Source organism: Malaclemys terrapin, chromosome 7 (genome assembly GCF_027887155.1).
Source record: "Malaclemys terrapin pileata isolate rMalTer1 chromosome 7, rMalTer1.hap1, whole genome shotgun sequence".
In the NCBI taxonomy this organism is placed as follows: Eukaryota; Metazoa; Chordata; order Testudines; family Emydidae; genus Malaclemys; species Malaclemys terrapin.
This window is the reverse complement of record NC_071511.1, coordinates 17,833,258-17,852,506: the sequence shown is the minus strand read 5'-3', so window position 1 is coordinate 17,852,506 and position 19,249 is coordinate 17,833,258. Positions and strand designations below refer to the sequence as shown.

The following is a 19,249-nucleotide window of genomic DNA, read 5'->3' as shown; positions in this document are numbered from 1 at the left end:
GCGTTTCGCTGTCCCGAGCCAATGGAGGCGGCGAGAAGCAGCACGGGCGAGGGATGTGCTGGCTGCGACTTCCCGCTGCCCCCATTGGCCCGGGACGGCGAACTGCGGCAAGTAGGGGCCACGATCGGATGAACCTGCTGCGTCAGCAGGTAAATAAACTGGTCCGGCCCGCCAGGGTGCTTACCCTGGCGAGCCGCATGCCAAACGTTGCCGACCCCTACCCTAGAGTAATGCAACTCTGCATTTATTAGATACAATTCTGATGATGTTCATAAAGTTGCAACCATTATGCCAAGCCTGAGTTTGGGCTTGAATTGTAGGCAAAGCTTCTTCTTTTTTACTTTTAACAGTTTTATTTCAGGTATATTTATTTATATCTCTGCATACACATTGTTGTTGGTTTTAGATCTTAAGCAGTTTCATTTAAGTCAAAACAATTCATTAATAATAGTTCTGCTTCCATGCAAAAATGTGTCCTAATACAATTCAGGGGAACAGAAATGCATAAATTCTGATTGTTAAACTTAATTGTTTCTAAAAGGCATGCTTTCCTAATTCTGACAAGCGTCTAGTAGCTCTTTAAGGGACTGATCCAAAATCCATTTAAGTCATGTGTTTGAACAAAGGATCATGGGCTGCTGAGGACAAGTCTCAAAATGTATCCAGACTTAGACTCCAGACTTAGACTCCAATCCTGAAAAGTTAGAGGACATTTCAGAATTTAAAAGACTTTCACTAGGTATGTTTTTGTCTGTAATATGGAGGGGCTTCAGGGTTTTAATATATAGCATGGAACACTTTCATCCTTTTAATTTAGTACGTTTGCCTCCAAAGGTTCCAAATTCATAGCTGAATTCATGTTCATTCTTTGGCTTCCTGCTGGCATGAGTTCCATAACATGCTAAAATATTCCATATGCGGTATTATTTCTTTTGTTGTATTCTTCAGTATGAAACTTGCGACGAGGTGGTATTTCCTTCAACAACCTCTTTAAAAGGCTCAAAGTAGCCAGAAGCAAGACCCATTTTCTTCTATTGAGTACAGTTTGCCATACTGTTGGCAAATGGTGAAGTACGAAATTCCCTCTTCAGGTATATGTTAAGTGTTTAGAATGACAAATCAATATTTTTTTGGCTCAGTAATCTGAATGAGTGTTTGTATGCCTGCTGCTAAAGGCCACTTGAGATGCTACGAGAATCTGTACCTTTAAAAATAAAAGAATTAAAGGTGATTCTTTGTGTGTCAGAGTGGATCCCACTGTAAGTGTGCCTGGGTCTCATGTACACAACCTCAGATCTTTTGAATAGCTGGGTCTATCAGGGCGGCACATTCTCAGCAAATTCTCCATTTGCCACTCCTCCTCGCACCCCAGTAATTGAGGGACGTGAGGCTCAAGCTGCACTTCTTGCCCTGCCATGAGTAGGGGCAAAGCAAGCCCAGATGATGTTCCAGCTGCCCGCTCCATGCGAAGACTCATCTTTTTCTCCTAGGAAGGCAGTTGCGCCAACCCTAACCCACCTCTGGAAGACTTTAGGGCATTCCAGGAGCTTCTAGCAAGACAGCAGACACGTTAAAAATTGAGATGACAGTAATCCAAGAGAACATACACAAGCTGTTCAACATCTTGAGCTCCTCAGTGCCCACAAAGATTGCCCTGCTGGTTAACAAGGGCAAGTTGGAGACTGCGAAGAATCACTGGCACATGCTGGCCTCACTTCTTCTAACTTTGAAGCAAGTGCAGAAACATTACCAAGTCCCGCCTAAGGGCTTTGAACAGTTCTTCTCACATCCCACACCAGGATTTCCAGTCCTTTCAGTGATTCAGGGGAGACAACAAAACAAAGATCAACTAAAGGGACCCCAAAGAATAAGGATCTCAAGAAGCTGGATCTTTTGGGGTGGAAAAAAGGCCTACTCGGCCTCCCTGCAAGTTAGAACCACTCATTATCGAGCTCTGTTTTGCAATAGAGCTTCTTGATATTGGAATGGGTGACCCTCTTCCTGTTGAGGCTCCCACAAGAGTGCCGGTAGGAACTCAAAGACCCCATCAAAGAAGGGCAAATAGTAGCCAGAACATTGCACTTCAGTCTGATTCCCAGAGGCAGTAGGTTTGAAGAGATGGTTGTGAGCCACACTGAAACCAAGTTCCTATAGCCAATCTTCGGAAATTGCCTCATCCCTTTCCATTGGCCAGGGATCACAGCTGACAAATGGGTGATAGACATCGTTACTTATGGCTACCCCATCCAGTTCTTCTCTTTACTCCCTACCTGCCTTCTTTACTGTCTCTCTTTGGGGAATCTTCTCACAAGAGCCAGTTGCAACAACAAACAAACAAACAAACAATGGCTTCATTGCTCTGTCTAGGAGCCATAGAAAAAGTTTTGGGGGATTACAGGCGCAGATATTTCCACATTCTGAAGAAGAAAGGGGGAGAGGTCTTTGTCCTGTCTTAGACCTGAGGAGACTGAATACATACATATGCTGCCTCAGCTTCCGAATGGTAACACCTCATCATTCCAGCTCCTCAGACTCACGACTGGTTTGTGACTGTCAACTTGCAGGATACGTACTTCCACATCACCATCCACCCAGCCCATAGGAAGTACCTCAGATTTACAGTGGGACAGAATCATTACCAGTACATGGTACTTCTTTTTGGATTCTCTACCTCATCAAGCGACTTCACAAAGCGCCTTGCTACGGTGGCAGCACTCCTAAGGAGGAGAGGCATCCACACCTATTTGTATTTAGTCGACTGATCGATCAGAGGCAAATCCTATCACAAAACTCTGGCAAATAGAAATTATACCTGTGACAGATATGAGACCTTGGAAGCGTAAGGTGTTAAAATGACTATATTTAAAGTACCAGATAGGCATGGACTTTTGGGATAATGTGTTAAGTGAGTTTCCTGGGGCATAGCTAATGCAAATTCCCAAACCCCGGTTATTAAAAAACCTAGCTTTTTGAACCTGCACCCTGTGGATAGTGGTGATTACTTGTTCCTGGACACTGGATATTAAAGGGCCTAGCTATATAAAGAATCCGCTGAACTTTCCAGTTGGGGTCTGGTATTTGACCTAAAAACTGATATGAGCTTGTAACCAAGGAGAGGAAAAACCCCATTTCTGGGGTTTGAAATACTGGGGTTGGAGGTAAGGGTGACCTCTGGTAAGCTTTTAGTATGCATGTAGATTATTATTTTTGTTTTCTCTGTAATGCTTTTGCATTAAGAATGAAATGCACCTTGCTTTATGAAGGCTGGTTGGTAACTGGTATACGCTGTTGTAGCTCCTGGAGAAAGAGTTAATCACAGGTTAACTGGACCCTGGTTAGAATTGGTGGAAATAACAATGAGGTTCAGAGAGACTCCAAACCTAAATCCACAGTCTGAAGGGAGAGAGACATGGGTCTCTGCCCCAAGAGAGATGGTAGCTGGGAGGCCTAAAACCTTAAGTGGGTGCCCTCAAGGAAGACCAGGAGTGGGTGTGTGTGTCAAAGGTGCCGTTAATTCTGAAACTGTAGCAATACTCTTTCCCGGTTTACTGAACTGGGCCTCCTGGTGAACTATGAGAAATTGTCTCTTTCCATTCCCGATGACAGAATTCATAGGAGCCAGGGTAGAGTTCAAAACAGCAAGAGTGTACTTACCTCAGGACAGGTTTATCTCACTAAGGTCATTAATAAACAGGATGATAGCATGTCCTATTATGTTGTTATGGACCTGCTTACATTATTAGGCCACGTATTAGTGGGTACATCTGTAACAGCACTTGACAGACTTCACTTGAGGCCTCTACAACTTTGGCTCAGGTCCATCTACTCTCTCACCAGGCATAGGCTGAGCAAGAGAGTAATAATTCTGGCTTTTGTCCTAAAGGCACTGACCTGGTGGCTACACCTCAACAATGTCCAGAAAGAAGCACCACTCAAAACCCCGTCCCCTTCTAGAGCTTTGGTTATGGATGTGTCTGGAACAGGCTTGGTAGGGGGATATGGTCCCTAGAGGACAGGAGATTACATATAAATGCCCTGGAACTGATATCCATTATACTGGTGTGTATGGTGTTCCTCCCAGTCTTAGGGCTCTGACTGATACTGTCAGATCACACACTAGAGATGTGCTACATAAACAAGAATGGGGCCAGTCCTCCTTCCCCTGCCCAGTGAAGAGGTGATTGAGCTATGGAATTGCTACTGCCTACACAGTATAGCCCCGATATCCCTGCATCCTCTGGGGTCGAGCAACAACTTGGCAGATTTCCTAAGTAGACAAACTGCCGCCAACTAGAAGTGGTCACTACTGAAGTCTGCCCAGTTGATATTCCACCAATGGGGGAAATCTGGTGATAACCTGATCGTTTCTGGAGGCAGCACCAAATGTCCCAACCTCTGTTTCAGAGGGGCCATAAACCTTCCTTCTGCACTAGAATCAAGGAAATTTTTATGCTTTCACACCAATCCTACTGATATCCCAGGTGATTGCCAAACTCAGAGACCAGGCCAAGTGCATCCTTATATCTCCCTCTGGGCCAAAACGTTCCGGCTGATGGACCTGCTCAGAATATTCTTGAAACCCCCTGGATCAGGCTATTGAACTGTTGACACCTTGCAAGATCATGGCCAAGTGTTCCATCCAGACCCAGTGATGCTATAGTTGCTAATCTGGATGCTGGCTGGCTGAGTACTATGGGAAGAGACTGCTCTTTGCTCCTTTGTAATATAAGGCAGGAAGCTATTCACAAGAAAAGCTTCTTCCTTTAGATGGAAGCTCCAATTTGGCCTACACCTAGTGCAGTCCCTAATACCGAAGATTCTGGATTTGTAGTTGAAACACTCTGTACTCTCAGTTCAATCATGGTCTGTCTAGTGGGAATATTGGCATATCATCCTCTGACACAGTTGTTGTCAGTCTTCTTTCATCCAGCAATATCCAAGTGTCATTAGGGCCTAATGCGTACATATCCACTCATTGCCAAATCCACTCTGGCATGGGCTCTCAACATCATCCTGCTTAAGTTTTTATGACGCCTTCCTTTGAGCACCTCTTGGAGAGCTCCATTCACCATTTTACCCTTGGAATGGTCTTTCTTGTGGCCATCACTGTGGCCATAAGAGTAAATGAGCTTAAGCCATTCATAATGGAATGGCCATATACTGTGTGCCATAAAGACAAGGTGATGTGAAAGATATTCTTAAGGTGCTTTTCCAGTTCCACATAAACCAATCTATTGCCTTATCCTGAGGTCTTACCAAAACTGCATTCCATGAATGGGGAGAAGAAGCAACATACCCTGGATGTTTCCAGAGCTCTCCAATGTTACATTGACCGAACTAAATCTTTCAGACTGTCACCGCGTTTATTTGTGAGTACAGCTGATCAATCCAAATGCCAGGCTATTTCTTCAGACTGTCGAATGGATAATTCAGTGTACCTCACTGTGCTTTCAGCTGCCAGATGTGTTGACCCCACTGACTATCAAGTCTCACTCAACCACAGCCCAAGTAACATCCTTGGCCTGTCTCTGTAGTGTGCTGATAGCTGAAGTTTACAAAGCTGCTACATGGAGAAATCTGCTCATATTTGTCAAACGTTATGCCCTGGACTTGACTGGTAGGTCCAGTGCCAGAATTGGAAGAGTGGTAGTCCTCTCTAATTGACTGATGCAGCTGATACTCCTCTTTCCCATCATCTTGAAGAGGATACTGCTTGCTAGTCACAGTAGAATCAACACTGACCTATTCTCAAAGAAGAGAAAACAGTCACAGTGGTTCTTCAAGATGTTGTGAGCGTGAGTTCCCTGGCTCATCTTCCGTTCCCACTTTAGGAGTCCTCGGCTAACATGAACTTCAAGTCGCGAGAGAACTGAAGGAGAGTTGCGCTTGCTCTGCCCTTTGTCCTAGCACAAGAGCAGGAGGAGACATAGGGCAAGCCGTGGCCTCACCAGACACTACTATTCAAAAGAGTCTCAAGTCATGCGCATGAGATGAATGTGCACCTACAGCAGGATCCATAGTCACTCCAATATCTTGAAGAATTACTGGAGGGTAAGTAACTATTCTTTCCTTTCTGTAATAACACATGTACCTGCTGCTGTTCCCCTTGAAGTCAATGACCGAAGGATGGGGCCTATTTTTATTGAATTTGGAGCTGGGAGGATGCTCAGCTCTTCGCAGGATCAGGCTTCTGTTTTTTTCTGTAAATTTTCTTTCATTTGTACAAAAAAGTTCATTTTCTACTGTAGCTTTTTGTTGTGAATCTTTTCGTTTGCCTTGTGAGTCAGAGAGGTTTAGTGATTGATGTCATGGGGTTTTTTTAAACGTTTGTAATTGCATTTGCAGTTGTATTATCAAAATATCCACAATTCTTAAAAACATGTGCCTAGTGTAATTTCAGAGACTGCACACCAATGGTTTATATTGTATGTTAGATGTGGCTTGTTTTCCAGGACATCACTTGTGTGATTTAAATGCTATGTAGCTGCACCACAAACTAAAAGAATACTGACAGAGGTGGAAAAAATGCAAAGAGCCAGAAAAATATCTTAACCAATATGTATTGGTTTAATTCAGGCATTTTATATGCTAACTTTTTGATTGAAAAGAATTGTTCTTGGTGTATTTATTTTCTGCCATCTGCAGCAAAAGGAAGGGTGTCAAATGTACAAGATAAGGGAATGCACCATTTTAAAATCTTTTTTTCCCTTCAGTGGGTAAGAAAGCAGTTAGGATAAGCTAGGTCAAATCAATATCACAGAACTTGAATTCATAGTTAAATAAATTATTACTATTTAAATGTCCATGGCGCTTTACAGAACACTTAATAGACAGCATCCTTGCATTGAGGAGTTTAATTTCTGTCTAAATTAGTCAACTCCATTCACCGCTGTGATGTGTGAATATCTCAGATCTGATGCATAGGACAAGTTCTGATGGAAGAAGATGGGAGGCATCCTTGGTAAGAAGAGTAATGTTGAAAGGGTTGGCAGAAGAAGTGAGGTGGAAGGAGCTTGTTGTATGGATCATAGGAGGCACTTCCAAGAATATTTGTCTCTAGATGGGGAAAAAAAATCAAACTTCCAAAGGTTTTATTTGTTTATTGAACCTAAGATCTTTGCCAAGGCACCTCTGGTTTCTGTGAACAGATCACAGTGTGCTGATAATTCTTTAGCAGAGGGATATTCATAGAGGGATATTCAGATGAGACTTTTTGTTGTTATTGATTTTGATCACTTCATAAAAATCTGTTTTGTTAATTCATTTTCTATGCATCTTCTAACTTCCCCTTTTCTACCTGATCCAGTATTTGCATGCCAGAAAAATCTGGAACTTTGGAGGTCAGGGGAGTGTACTCCTCCTGGCTGCTGTGAAGAGCTAGGGATCTCTATTTCCCATTTATGATGGCTGAAAGACTGATAACTGATGAGTGAATAGGAGAGGAAAGGGTGACCGGAAGGGAAAGGGAATGTGAGTTGGGACTAAGTTCTTGAGGAGGAGGAGAAAGAATATGAAGAGGGAGAGAAGTGAGTGGGAATGGGAAGGGAGACTGGGCATTTGGCAGTGAGACAGAGGAGTGGAGAGGGAGTAGAAGGGAGCTAGGGCCAAAAACACCAACGGGGGCCTCTTCCAATATCTTACAGGGTGGGCGGAGGGGTAGGTGAAGGTGGGGTGATGGAGGGAAGTGCTGCTATTCTTCTTTTTCACAGTGTGCATGCAAGCTGTTTTAGAGTAAACCGAGAGATGGAGGCTGAATTTCCAGGGGGAAGAAATCAGGGCTTGGAAGGGTACTTCTGTGTCAACTGGGTCAAAAGTTTGATTTCACAACTGCAGGATTACAGCACCTTGGTTTCAATACCAGAAATTAGCTTTCCTAAGCACTGATGTTATAGGACTGAATATGAAAGGTATATTAGATTCCCAGTCTACTAACATGGACTTTGTTGAGTGGACAAGTCCCAGTTGCTTGTTAGCTCAGTACGTTTTGCAGTGGAAGTAGGTCCAGAGGTAAGCCAATGGAGCTATGCTGATTTACTCCAGCTGAGGAGCTGACCCTTAGACTCCATTTATTTCTTCTGAGGGTTCAAATTAGTTTTTCTGCTGCGTGGTTAGGATAGGATCTGCCTCCTCAGTCCTCTGCACAATAAGTGCATTTAGGGCAGCATGTGAATGGCTTTTACAAAGAAGCAGCATAAAACACTGTTGTAGTCTACCATAAAGCATAAATATTAATCTGGATATAGGAGGAATTGTTTCCAGGCACCACTATTCAGTAGCTGTATAATGTATGTTTGTACAGTACCCCTATATAGAAGAGTAGTCTCTTCTGAGTAATGGTTTGCTTACGTATCATACACCTGTGTTACCAACAGACTGCTGTTATAATAAATAGTGACAGACGAGAAACATTATTGTTTCTCAGAATCCCCTCTGGTAAATGAAGCATTGGAAAAATATTTCAATTTCTTTGGTTTTGGGATAGTCATCAAGTCATTTAACTCGTACATCTGTTCATGTTTTATTTTCTAGGTGATTTGGCTGTCTGAAATCTCTGTGGATGGGCTCTTTGGGTATATTTATGTGGAGTCCTGGAGAATGTTGAGATTTTTTTTTTTGTGTGTCAGTAAAAACAGATCTTCATTGTTGTATGAAAATTTCAGAAATATATTGGGATCAGGGCTTATTTAATTCAAAACAAAACAATGGAAAACAAATGGCTGCTTCTTCCACCAGGTTAGATAGTCCAAATACTAATTATTCTGAAAAGCCAAAAAAGAGTAATCTATTTTTCAAGACAACTCTAGATTTTGGGATTTTTCAATGGAAAGAAATTTGTAGCCTAACTCTGCCTTTAGATTGCAATTAATCTAAAACTAACTACAGGTATTAATACATTTTCATGGCTTTCTTTACTACTGTAATTACAGTCAAATAACTAATCTTTTGTAAATGTAATTTAAAAAAAAAAAGGTATGTTCTCACCCTATAGGTAGTGTGTAATCTACATAATCTTCTGTCTGAGCAAACTTCTCATTTTGCCAGCCTTTTAGTAAGAGAATTTTGAGTATCCAAATAATAAGCATTACTTTGACTGACTACCGGAAGCTGATCATAAACATACTAAATCATCAAAAATGCAATGAGTACATAACTAAAGGGCAGCATTGAACTGTGATTAGGAATGTTCTGAATCACTGAGGTATCATAAATAAATAAAACACAGATGTGTATTAAAATTTCCTTTATTGAAAAAATTGTCATCATCTTGGAACAGAGACTTTTTTTTCCAAACATGAAATAACAGATGTAGTCGTAAAATTTAACTCTCTGTAGTAATATTTATTAAATTGTGATGCTATTTGACAAAAGATCTATTGCCTATAAAATCCATTTGGCAAAGTTGCTCAAAAAACAGAGTGCATGGATTTTGAATTACAACTGGAAGTTACATTAGTGCAGAATGGAGATTACTATTCTATGCATAGCATTTTTGACATTGCTTTGTAGAACTATTGACCATGCTTTTGCCTAAAACAATGTGCAGATATCTGTTCACTGTCCCTTTCCAGAGACATTAATATAGGGAAGGTAAGGAAAATTATGCAAAGTCTGAACTTTCTTTATTAAATCTTTGTTTCTCTTGAGTCTAGAAACTGAAATGGAATGCTGGGAGGTTGACAACAGTGGCACCCAGATAAGACAGTGATGGGCAGGGTGTCTTGGTATTGAAAAAGTTGAGGATAGCCAGCCTAGAACAATGCTTCCCTAAGCAATCAATGCTTCCTTTTATATAACATGAAGGCTATGTTTTCAGGGGAGCTGACTTAATTAATGAAGGCTGCATAGGCATTCTGGCATTTCGTAACTTTTGAATACTTGATTTTGCAACCGTAATAATGTTCGTGTTGGTGCAGTTTTTTAAAAGCTAGGCGTCTGCTCTTTGTGACATTTGGCATTTTCTTTGCAAAGCCACTTATGACCGTCTTTCTGAATTCACATTTTCATTCAGAAAAAGGTAGTCGTTGGCTATTCAAAGCTAGTGCTTTATTTTACAGAAATATTGATGTAATTTTGGTGTAACTGTAATTTATAGTGGCAGTCCTCACCTGTGTTAGATTGGGGGAGGTGAGATGAGAAGTGAAATTAGCAAATACAAAATTCTAAGAAGATTAGTGGAGCTTTCTCATTATTTTGGTTACCTGGAAGCCGTGATTGTGTGTGTGCAGAAAAGGCAGTTCTGCAAGCTCTGTGGACATCTGCAGCGAAGAGAGAACATCAGTGATGTGTGGCCTTAAGTTTCCCTTTAGGTGTTTTTAGCCTTTCCTAATGGCACAAAATGCCTTCACATTTGTTTTTGATTTCTTTTCTTATAAGAAAAACAGATTTCCAAATTGTGGTCTGGATCAGCAGTGGTTCACTGAGAGTTGTCTGGCATCTCTCTCTGTTAAGTTTTGAAAGGCTCCCTGTAATATATAATATAAGAGTGTCTGAGTTATATTGATTGTCCTGAGGACTGAATCCTCTATGCACGGAACAGGGCAGAGCAGCAGCAGTGCAATTTTTTCCTACACAGTGATCTACCTCTTTCCCCTGGAAGTAGAGGACCATCGCTAGGAGTAAGAGAGGCAGTCCAGTCTCCATAACCATTCTTTTCTCTCTGTCAGATAGTGCCAGCCATGGCAATGTAGATAGCTTTCCACCGTGTAATGGACTGAAATCTCTAGCACCTTCTGCATAGGCCTCTGAACAGATTGGTTGTGATTATTTTCATTAACTATTGTCCCACTGTGAATAAGGACAAGTGACAGAGGTGAAAAGCTTGCTATCCCCTTACTGATCAATTCACTGAGCCATCTGGACCCTAACGAGCAACCAGTACTCCAGCTAATCCCAAGGAAACTAGAATTCTTCAACAGCATTATCTAATATTATGGCAAGAAAAACTAAATTATTTAGCAGATTTTTTTTTTTTAAATTGGCAGACCATGGTATTAGGGAAAAACAAACACTATTTAATTCCAATGCGCTTGCACACTTAACCTGGCTTTTGAATGATCAGATGTTTTTGTTCTATAGCACATCTTGCTTTAAAAAAAAAGTTTAAAATGAATTTTAGCAAAATGCAAACGGACTAGTAACATTTCTTTTTGCATGTTCTCTTGTTCTACCTTGCATGTGTGACGCTGTTTTATGGACAACATTTTTATAAATGTTTTAAAAAACAAACCTTTCCAATTTCTTAAAGTGGGGGAAAAATCCTGAGTCTCTTATTTAGATTTTTGACCTTTAAAAAAAAAATCTTTCACATAATTCTATACCTAGTAGTTGATGATGTAAAATAACTGTCTAAAGTAACCAGAATAACTGTGGAAATTATTTTTGAATACAGAAAGATATGTCGTTCCAGAGGTTTTAACCAAGTTGATTTAAAAAAAAACCCAAATTAACTAGAGAGATACTGAAATCCTAGTTCCTCTGAAATTAATGGCAAAACTCCCACTGACTTCAGTGAGCACTTTTCATAATTGAGCCCTTAAATAGAACACTTAAAATGTTGCAACAGCGAGTCAGTTAGTGATTTTTTTAAAATGGAGATATGTTTTCATTATTATGCATTTGTGTTTTTGTTCATGTCCTTTTCACTCTCCCCTGGCACACTTATGGTGCTGCCTGTTCTCTGAGCAATTTGTTTTTCATAGAGGAGTGTAATTTTGTGTTTCAGGGAATAAACATAAAGGTGAATTTCAGCTTTTAGTGGATCAGGTAAATAACCGATGGAAGAAAACTGGTAAAAGGAAAATCGAGAGCTTACAAGAGAGAGAAGCACCCACTGCTGAAGAACAGACTATGGACACAGGTGAGTAATGTTTAATACATCTGAAAATAAAAATAATTCTTGGGTTTCCCCAAGAAATGATGCATGTACGCATACCCCAAAGCCACCAATTAATGTAGGTCATGATTTAACAAGGTAAATATTTACATGCTCAAGGTTAAGCATGTGAGTAGTCCAGTCTCTAGGAATAACATCCAGCATAGATATTGTCTTTACTACCTGCAGTGACAAAGAAATACCTGTGGGTGCTGTTAGTTCTCTCACTATAAGATTGTTCAGTCTCATTTGTTTTATGATATTGCTTGTTGTGGCAATGTGGGTATACCTTTGGTCATGCTTTGGGGATGATCTAGGAGGGTACTTCTAAGTCTAAGCCTTGTGGAATTTAAAAATGTGAAGCTTACAGAATTTCAGCTAAATTCCACTGACCAAAGTTGGATACATGTTGTTGGCTGTTACCTCAGAGAACTTGGCAGTTTACTTTATCAGCCATTTAAATCCCTGCTTTTCTCACGGTAACAGCATTGGTGCTTTGGCCTGTCAATGGCTCGTGACCTATCTCCTCTGACAGAGCTTTCATGAATAAAAATAAATGGAAATACCATTTTAATACCTGAACTTCATGCTTATCATTTCATACAGACCTTGATGCAGTAAATAATCATCTTCATTTGAACCATTACAATTTTAGAAATCTTGGGGGCAAAGTTTCTTTTTCAACTTGTTCCACAAATGATATCTCTTTTATATTTGTCTCTCCCTCTGAAATCTTATTAGATGAAGGGATCCCAGACTCTGAAATATTAATTTCTAGCTATGCTCTGTTATAAACCTAGGTCTCATCATGATGTATAGGGATTGTATATATCTTTCATGCAGCCTTTCTGTTTGTGTTTTTCAATTGTGAGCTTTATTGTCAAGCTAAACTAAAATAAGTCATACATAGCTTTTTCCAAAAGCTTGCTCATATCCTTTTAAAAATAATATTCTCATCACATTTTCAGCTACAGTGGTGTATTAAATCTTCAGCCCACATTACAGAGGATTCTGCTGTATTGAACTTGCATCATTGCCTCGTATACTATCCCAGCTAGTTTGCATCATTTGGTGTTCTTCGATTTCGCTTGGTGCAAGTGATCACAAAAGACACATGCAAAATATTAATTACACTTCATGTGCTCAGAACCTTACGTAGTCTTTGAATTTTCAGTGAATGTTTTTTTCTGCCAGATCTTAGCTGCATCTGACTGTTCTTTCATCCACAAATCTTGTCTGCTTGGCAACTCTTAATAAAAAAATTAAACCCACCAAAAAAGTGTTTCTCAGTGTCTTCAATTAAAGGTAATTTTCTCTGTGTCAACCTGCACATTTTAATTGGTGAGAGAGAAAAGAACAGTGCACTAGTGAACTCCTATGTGAAAGATTCACTAATGAGAATAGAAACATTCATGTGTGTTGTACATTTTTTTCTAGTTCTTCACAGAATTGGATATGTATTGGTATGTACTTTGTTGGCGCTTCATTTAGTATCTCCCATTGACTTCTACTTTTTAGTGATTGTCGCCATTTCAGGATAATTACACATCTGACCCCATCCATGGTCTGCTCAAGGAATGTCCTCTCAGGTCTCAGGCTTGTAGCTGTCACCTTTCTCTGGGCAGGGATCTGTGTCCCTCTCCCTCATGGCCAGGGGTTTTAGGCTACAGCTTCCCTGTAATTTATAGACTCAGACTTCAAGGTCAGAAGGGACCATTATGCTCTTCTAGTCTGACCTCCTGCACAACGCAGGCCACAGAATCTCACCTGCCCCCTCCTGTAATAAATCCCTGACCTATGTCTGAGCTATTGAAGTCCTCAACTTGTGGTTTAAAGACTTCAAGGTGCAGAGAATCCTCCAGCAAGTGACCCGTGCCCCACGCTGCTGTGTTTATCCCAGCAACTCTGGCTAGGAGTCCAGTTCCTGCACATTGCTTTCTCTCCAAGGGCTGTGACCAGTGTACACCGCTGATTGAGTAACCAAACAGCTCTTTCAAGGCAGAGTACATTTATTTAAGCACAGAACCATACAAAGAAATCATATAAAACAACAAAAGGTCTAAACGCACACAAAACATATCAGAAGTCTCCCGTCAGTTCTACGTAGACCATAGCAGGTTTCAGTTCTTCCAGCCCTTCTGCAGGGTTTAGTGTGGTCCCCTCCAGACAAAAGGTCCTGTCCATTTATTGAATCAAAATCAAGCTATCTTTATCAATTCTAGCTGACACTTTTTATACCCCACGTTCTTTCTTTGTCTCTTGCATCTCTTGAACTTAACCTGAACCAATGTATGAAAACCACTCTAGGGGATGGTACTTCTCTGAAGCTGTTTACAGTTCTAGGGACTGCAGTAATTGCCCCTTTCTCCCCAAAGTTTATAGTCACTGGAGGAGCTGTGGTTAACGTGCACTTTCCATGGAGCAGAATACAATCCCTAGCCTACAATGATACATACATACATATATATATAACTACATTGGAAAATGAGTGTAGACAAGGTATAAAAACAATTTAGTTTCTTTATAATATTTTCTAGGGAATAACGGACATCTTTGTCCCTCTGGAATGGCAAAGGGAATCACTTGGGGGTAACTACTGATAAAAACATTTGTCAAATATAAAATAATAATAGAATGGTTTTAGAATAGTATTGCCTAGACATGCTTCCTTAACTTAAAAAAACAAACAAAAAAAAAAGGCAGTATATTGACTTTTCTGTCTTTCCAGAGGCATTGGCAAATCATCAGCTTAGTTTTATTTACAGCCACCTTATTACCTTGAGCTGTCAAACTTCCAAGTTATAAAACTGTGGCCAGTAATGATATAAAGTGAATTTATACTGGGCACCAGGAAACAGAGCTGCCACATGTTGAGTATTTGCTAATTTTTAAAATATAATGTCAGTTCCTGTGATTGGAGACAACTGCACATACACAGCCTTGGCAATTTCGCTCACCCTCGCTTAAAATAGATATTGGACAAATGTTGCTGTTATCTCTGGTTCATGGTGGGTGTTTACTATGTGGGGAAAAAATTAGGCAGTTTATTGAAACAGTGATAGAAGTCTTGCACAGGTAGTCAAAGGAGGGGAGGAAATATGTTTGAAATATGATTTTAATTTTTTTTTTTTTTTGGCTTTTCCAAGTTGGGGAATAACAAACAGAAAAAAAACATAAAAGGGAAACTAAACTATTTACCAGGTATTAATCTCTATCTTGTATTATTTCTGCCAGGAGAACAGAATATTAAAAAACAATGCACTGACCAGAACTTTGTAACAGATCAGTTACCTAAAGCCGAAATACCTGATTCTGACACAAGCAATAATTTGGCTGAGGGCTCAGAATCTCTTTCTCCTCCATTCTCAGAGTCGTCGGGATCAGCAAGGAGGTTAGTGGCATACCAATTTATATCGATTTTTTTCTTCCTTATGTATCTCATGATAGCCCTGACGACAAAGATGGGAAGACTTGTGATAGCAGCAAAATACTGCCTTTCCCTGTGGTTTTTATTTCAGCTTCTTGGCAATGAGTCCCTTTTTGTATCATTAAATTGGGGAATCAATTAATTACAAGTAATGTAACAAACTTGTGCATTTTCAAACAGTGATATATTTTTGAGAAGAGACTCGGTTGTTTTTTTCTTTATTGACAATGAATTACTTTGCTAATGTGAAACCAGTTTTGCTGACAAGTCCTTTCCATTGTTTGATGTTTAGGATGTTTAGTGCCCGTTTAGGATGTTTTCTGTCGAAGAATTAATCTGCCACCCATTCCTATGTCAGAACTGTGTGTCTTTCTAGTTTAGTTTTTGATGTCTCTATGATCTCATAGAACTATCTGGGAGTGTGTGTTAAGTAATCATTTATAAACTGCAATATACTGTCTGGCCAGGTTGCTTTTGTAAGTGAAAACATGCTCTCAAAGGAAATAGTTATATTGGCAATTTAATTTTAATGTATAGCAGACATTTAAATGTACCTTTTTATCGCATCTTTTATCTGAGTTTCTCAAAGTACCATGCAAACAATAATTTCCCCTCCATGTTAAGTAGGGAAATATCATCTCTATTTTACAGATAAAGAAACTATAAGGCTCAGAGTTTGTGGCTTGCCCATGGTTGCTCAAGAAGTCGTCTGTGGAATCATTGGCAAAAAATTCAGTTGGCATGGCTTTTAAAAGTGCTATGCACTCTCAAGTTCTGTTGAAGTCAATGGAAGCTGAGAATTAGGCCACACAGCTCCTAACCCTCACAAGACCATGCTGCTTTCCCATATTACTGCCATCTAGAAATAACGCAATTGTGTATGGACAATAGAGGTTTTGAAAAAACTAATCCAGCGATATAAAATATCTGGTACAATGGAGAATTAGCAAGTTTACAGAATGACGTGAATTGTGACTAAAAATAAAACAAAAACCCTCAACACAAACATGGAGAATAAAAGTAAGATTGTTTGTCTTACCCTTTTAGGCAATGAGACATTCAGTCATTTAAGGAACAATGTAGTGAGGGATATGGAGACAGTAGGTTTTCCAAGGGATGACAAGCAATTTAATGATGGAAAAGAAAATTGAAGTCAAACATTTTAATTCATGCAAGGGGAATTAAATTCTTTGCCCTACTGTGTAAAAAGGAGAATATGGGAGAGATGCTAGCAATAGAACATGTGTCCCAGAAGAGGAGGAAGAAATATTGGGGGAAATAGAGTTCCTTCCATAAAAGGTGATTTTAAAAAATTGTGCTATTTGTTAAACGACTAGAGTCACATGGGATCCATATGAAAAGACTTTAGGGCAGTGATACTCAGACCTCAGTGATTCAGGAGCCAAATTAGTGATCAGCATTACCCTAAAGAGCCACAGTAGTGTGAATTCATTGTTTCATTTACTATTTTTATAGTAAGCTTAAGCTTGTTTCTCTCACCAACAGAAGTTGGTCCAATAAAAGATATTACCTCAGTCTCCTTGTGTCTCTCTCATGTCCTGGGACCAACACACCCTATAGACAGACTGTAGTAGTTCCGGGGTGGGGCTTGTCCCTTCCTGGGGTGCCTGGAAGCCAGGCCGCCCCGCTACAAAGCGAATAACAGTTCTGAGCTCAGGCCCTTTGGGCAGGGGCTGAGCACACAATTAACAGTTCTGAGCTCAGGCCCTTTGGGCAGGGGCTGAGCAGACAATTAACAGTTCTGAGCTCAGGCCCTTTGGGCAGGGGCTGAGCAGACAATTAACAGTTCTGAGCTCAGGCCCTTTGGGCAGGGGCTGAGCGGACAATTAACAGTTCTGAGCTCAGGCCCTTTGGGCAGGGGCTGAGCGGACAATTAACAGTTCCGAGCTCAGGCCCTTTGTGCAGGGGCTGAGCGGACAATTAACAGTTCTGAGCTCAGGCCCTTTGGGCAGGGGCTGAGCACACAGTTAACTAGGGTTACCATTCGTCCGGATTTACCCGGACATGTCCTCCTTTTTGTGCTAAAAATAGCGTCCGGGGGGAATTTGTAAAGCACTCACAATGTCCGGGATTTCCCCCCTCCCCCGGAGCGGCTGGGAGGGCTGCAGGAAAGTCCCGGGCTGGACTCCGGAGCAGCTGGAGAGGAGCTCCGCCCTGCATTCCAGCAAGTGTCTCAGCACAAAGTGCAGCCCTCCCCTTTTGCAACTGGGAGCGGTTACTGCCATGCAGCGTAGCAAAACGGGAGCGAGAGCACTTTGTGCTGATACAAGGACAGCTCTCCCCTGCAACCTGGTCCGGGCCAGGGACCGGGTTTTGTTGTGCAGGGCCAGGGACCGGGTTTTGTTGTGCTGGGGAGCGCAGCCACGTGTCCGGCTCGCACAGAGCCCAACACCCTGTTCTGAGCAGCAGGGTAAGGGGGGCAGGAGAAGGGGCAGGGAGGTTCTGGAGGGGGCAGTCAAGAAACGGGGGGGGGGGCTTTTTGGGGGGAGTGGAGAAAGTTTTGGGCAGCCAGGGTACAGGTAGGGGGTAGGGTCCTGGTGGGCAGTTGGGGGGGGATCTTAGGAGGGGGCAGTTAGGGGACAAGGAACAGGGAGTCTTAGGTAGGGGGTGGGGTTCTGGAGGGAAGTTAGGAGCAGGGGTCCCAGGAGGGGGCAGTCAGGGGACAGGGAGCAGAGGGGTTTAGATGGGTTGGGAGTTCTGGGGGGGGCTGTCAGGGGGCAGGAGTGGGGAGAGGGATCGGAGCAGTCAGGGGACAGGGAGCAGAGGGGTTTAGATGGGTTGGGAGTTCTGGGGGGGAGCTGTCAGGGGGCAGGAGTGCGGAGAGGGATCGGAGCAGTCAGGGGACAGGGAGCAGAGGGGTTTAGATGGGTTGGGAGTTCGGGGGGGGGGCTGTCAGGGGGTGGGGAGTGGTTGGATGGGGCGTGGGAGTCCCAGGGGTCTGTCTGGGGGTGGGGGTGTGGATAAAGGTTGGGGCAGTCAGGGGACAAGAGGCAGGGAGGCTTAGATAGTCCTGGGGGGCAGTTAGGGGCAGGGGTCCCAGGAGGGGGTAGTCAGGGGACAAGGAACGGGGGGAGGGTTGGGAGGTCAGGGGGGGCGGGAAGTGGGAGGGGCAGGGGCGGGGCTTCTCCCGTCCTCTTTTTTGCTCGCTGAAGTATGGTAACCCTAAGTTAACAGTTCTGAGCTCAGGCCCTTTGTGCAGGGGCTGAGCACACAATTAACAGTTCTGAGCTCAGGCCCTTTGTGCAGGGGCTGAGCACACAATTAACAGTTCCGGCCCTGGGTCAGGGCGGGGCAGCAAACCAATAGTCAGTCAGAGGCCCAGGCCTTGTAGCAGGGGCTGGGTCAGTTTGGGTTAGCCCAGGCCCTAGGTCAGGGCAGGGCAGCCAACGGATAGTCTGTCAGGGGCCCAGGCCCCTTGGACAAGGAGGAGGAGAGACTGCCACCCGGCGCGGGGTGGCAGGGGGGAACACAGGCCCGCCCACTCCACTGTGTTCCAGCCCGGGGCCCTATCCGCAGCAGTCCGTCTGCCGCGCAGTCAGTGGGGATCCTGACCGCAACACACTGACATGGGTTCGGGATCTGCTATCCCCGGGCCACTTCCCATCTCCTCCTCCATGGGTACCTGCTCCTCCTGAGTTCCGTCTGCTGGGTCACAGATCATGGGCTCCTCCGGGCCCCGAGCACCAGGTAGGTCTGTCACTCCCTCTGGGTCCTCGGCGGGGTGAAGCTCAGACTGCTCCTCAGGATACCGGGCTCTCGGCAGGCTCGGCCAGTCCTCCTCAGGGTACCGGGCTCTCGGCAGGCTCGGCCAGTCCTCCTCAGGGTACCGGGCTCTCGGCAGGCTCGGCCAGTCCTCCTCAGGATGCCGGGCTCTCGGCCGGCTCGGCCAGTCCTCCTCAGGATGCCGGGCTCTCGGCCGGCTCGGCCAG

At 42.8% G+C, this 19,249-nt stretch overlaps 1 protein-coding gene across 5 annotated transcripts in view; it reads left to right on the top strand.

The window, feature by feature from the left end:
- The window catches only part of RAD18 (RAD18 E3 ubiquitin protein ligase), a 133,281-nt gene that overhangs the window by 45,277 nt on the left and 68,755 nt on the right, over window positions 1-19,249 (top strand). For 4 of the 5 annotated variants that reach the window (XM_054035662.1, XM_054035661.1, XM_054035660.1 and 1 more), the window contains exons 10-11: window positions 11,723-11,857; window positions 15,107-15,263. In XM_054035662.1, coding sequence (XP_053891637.1) covers window positions 11,723-11,857; window positions 15,107-15,263 — 292 coding nt within the window. Of the gene's footprint in view, window positions 1-11,722; window positions 11,858-12,840; window positions 14,332-15,106; window positions 15,264-19,249 lie in introns of those variants that run through there. The other variant, XM_054035664.1, reaches the window with a different exon arrangement.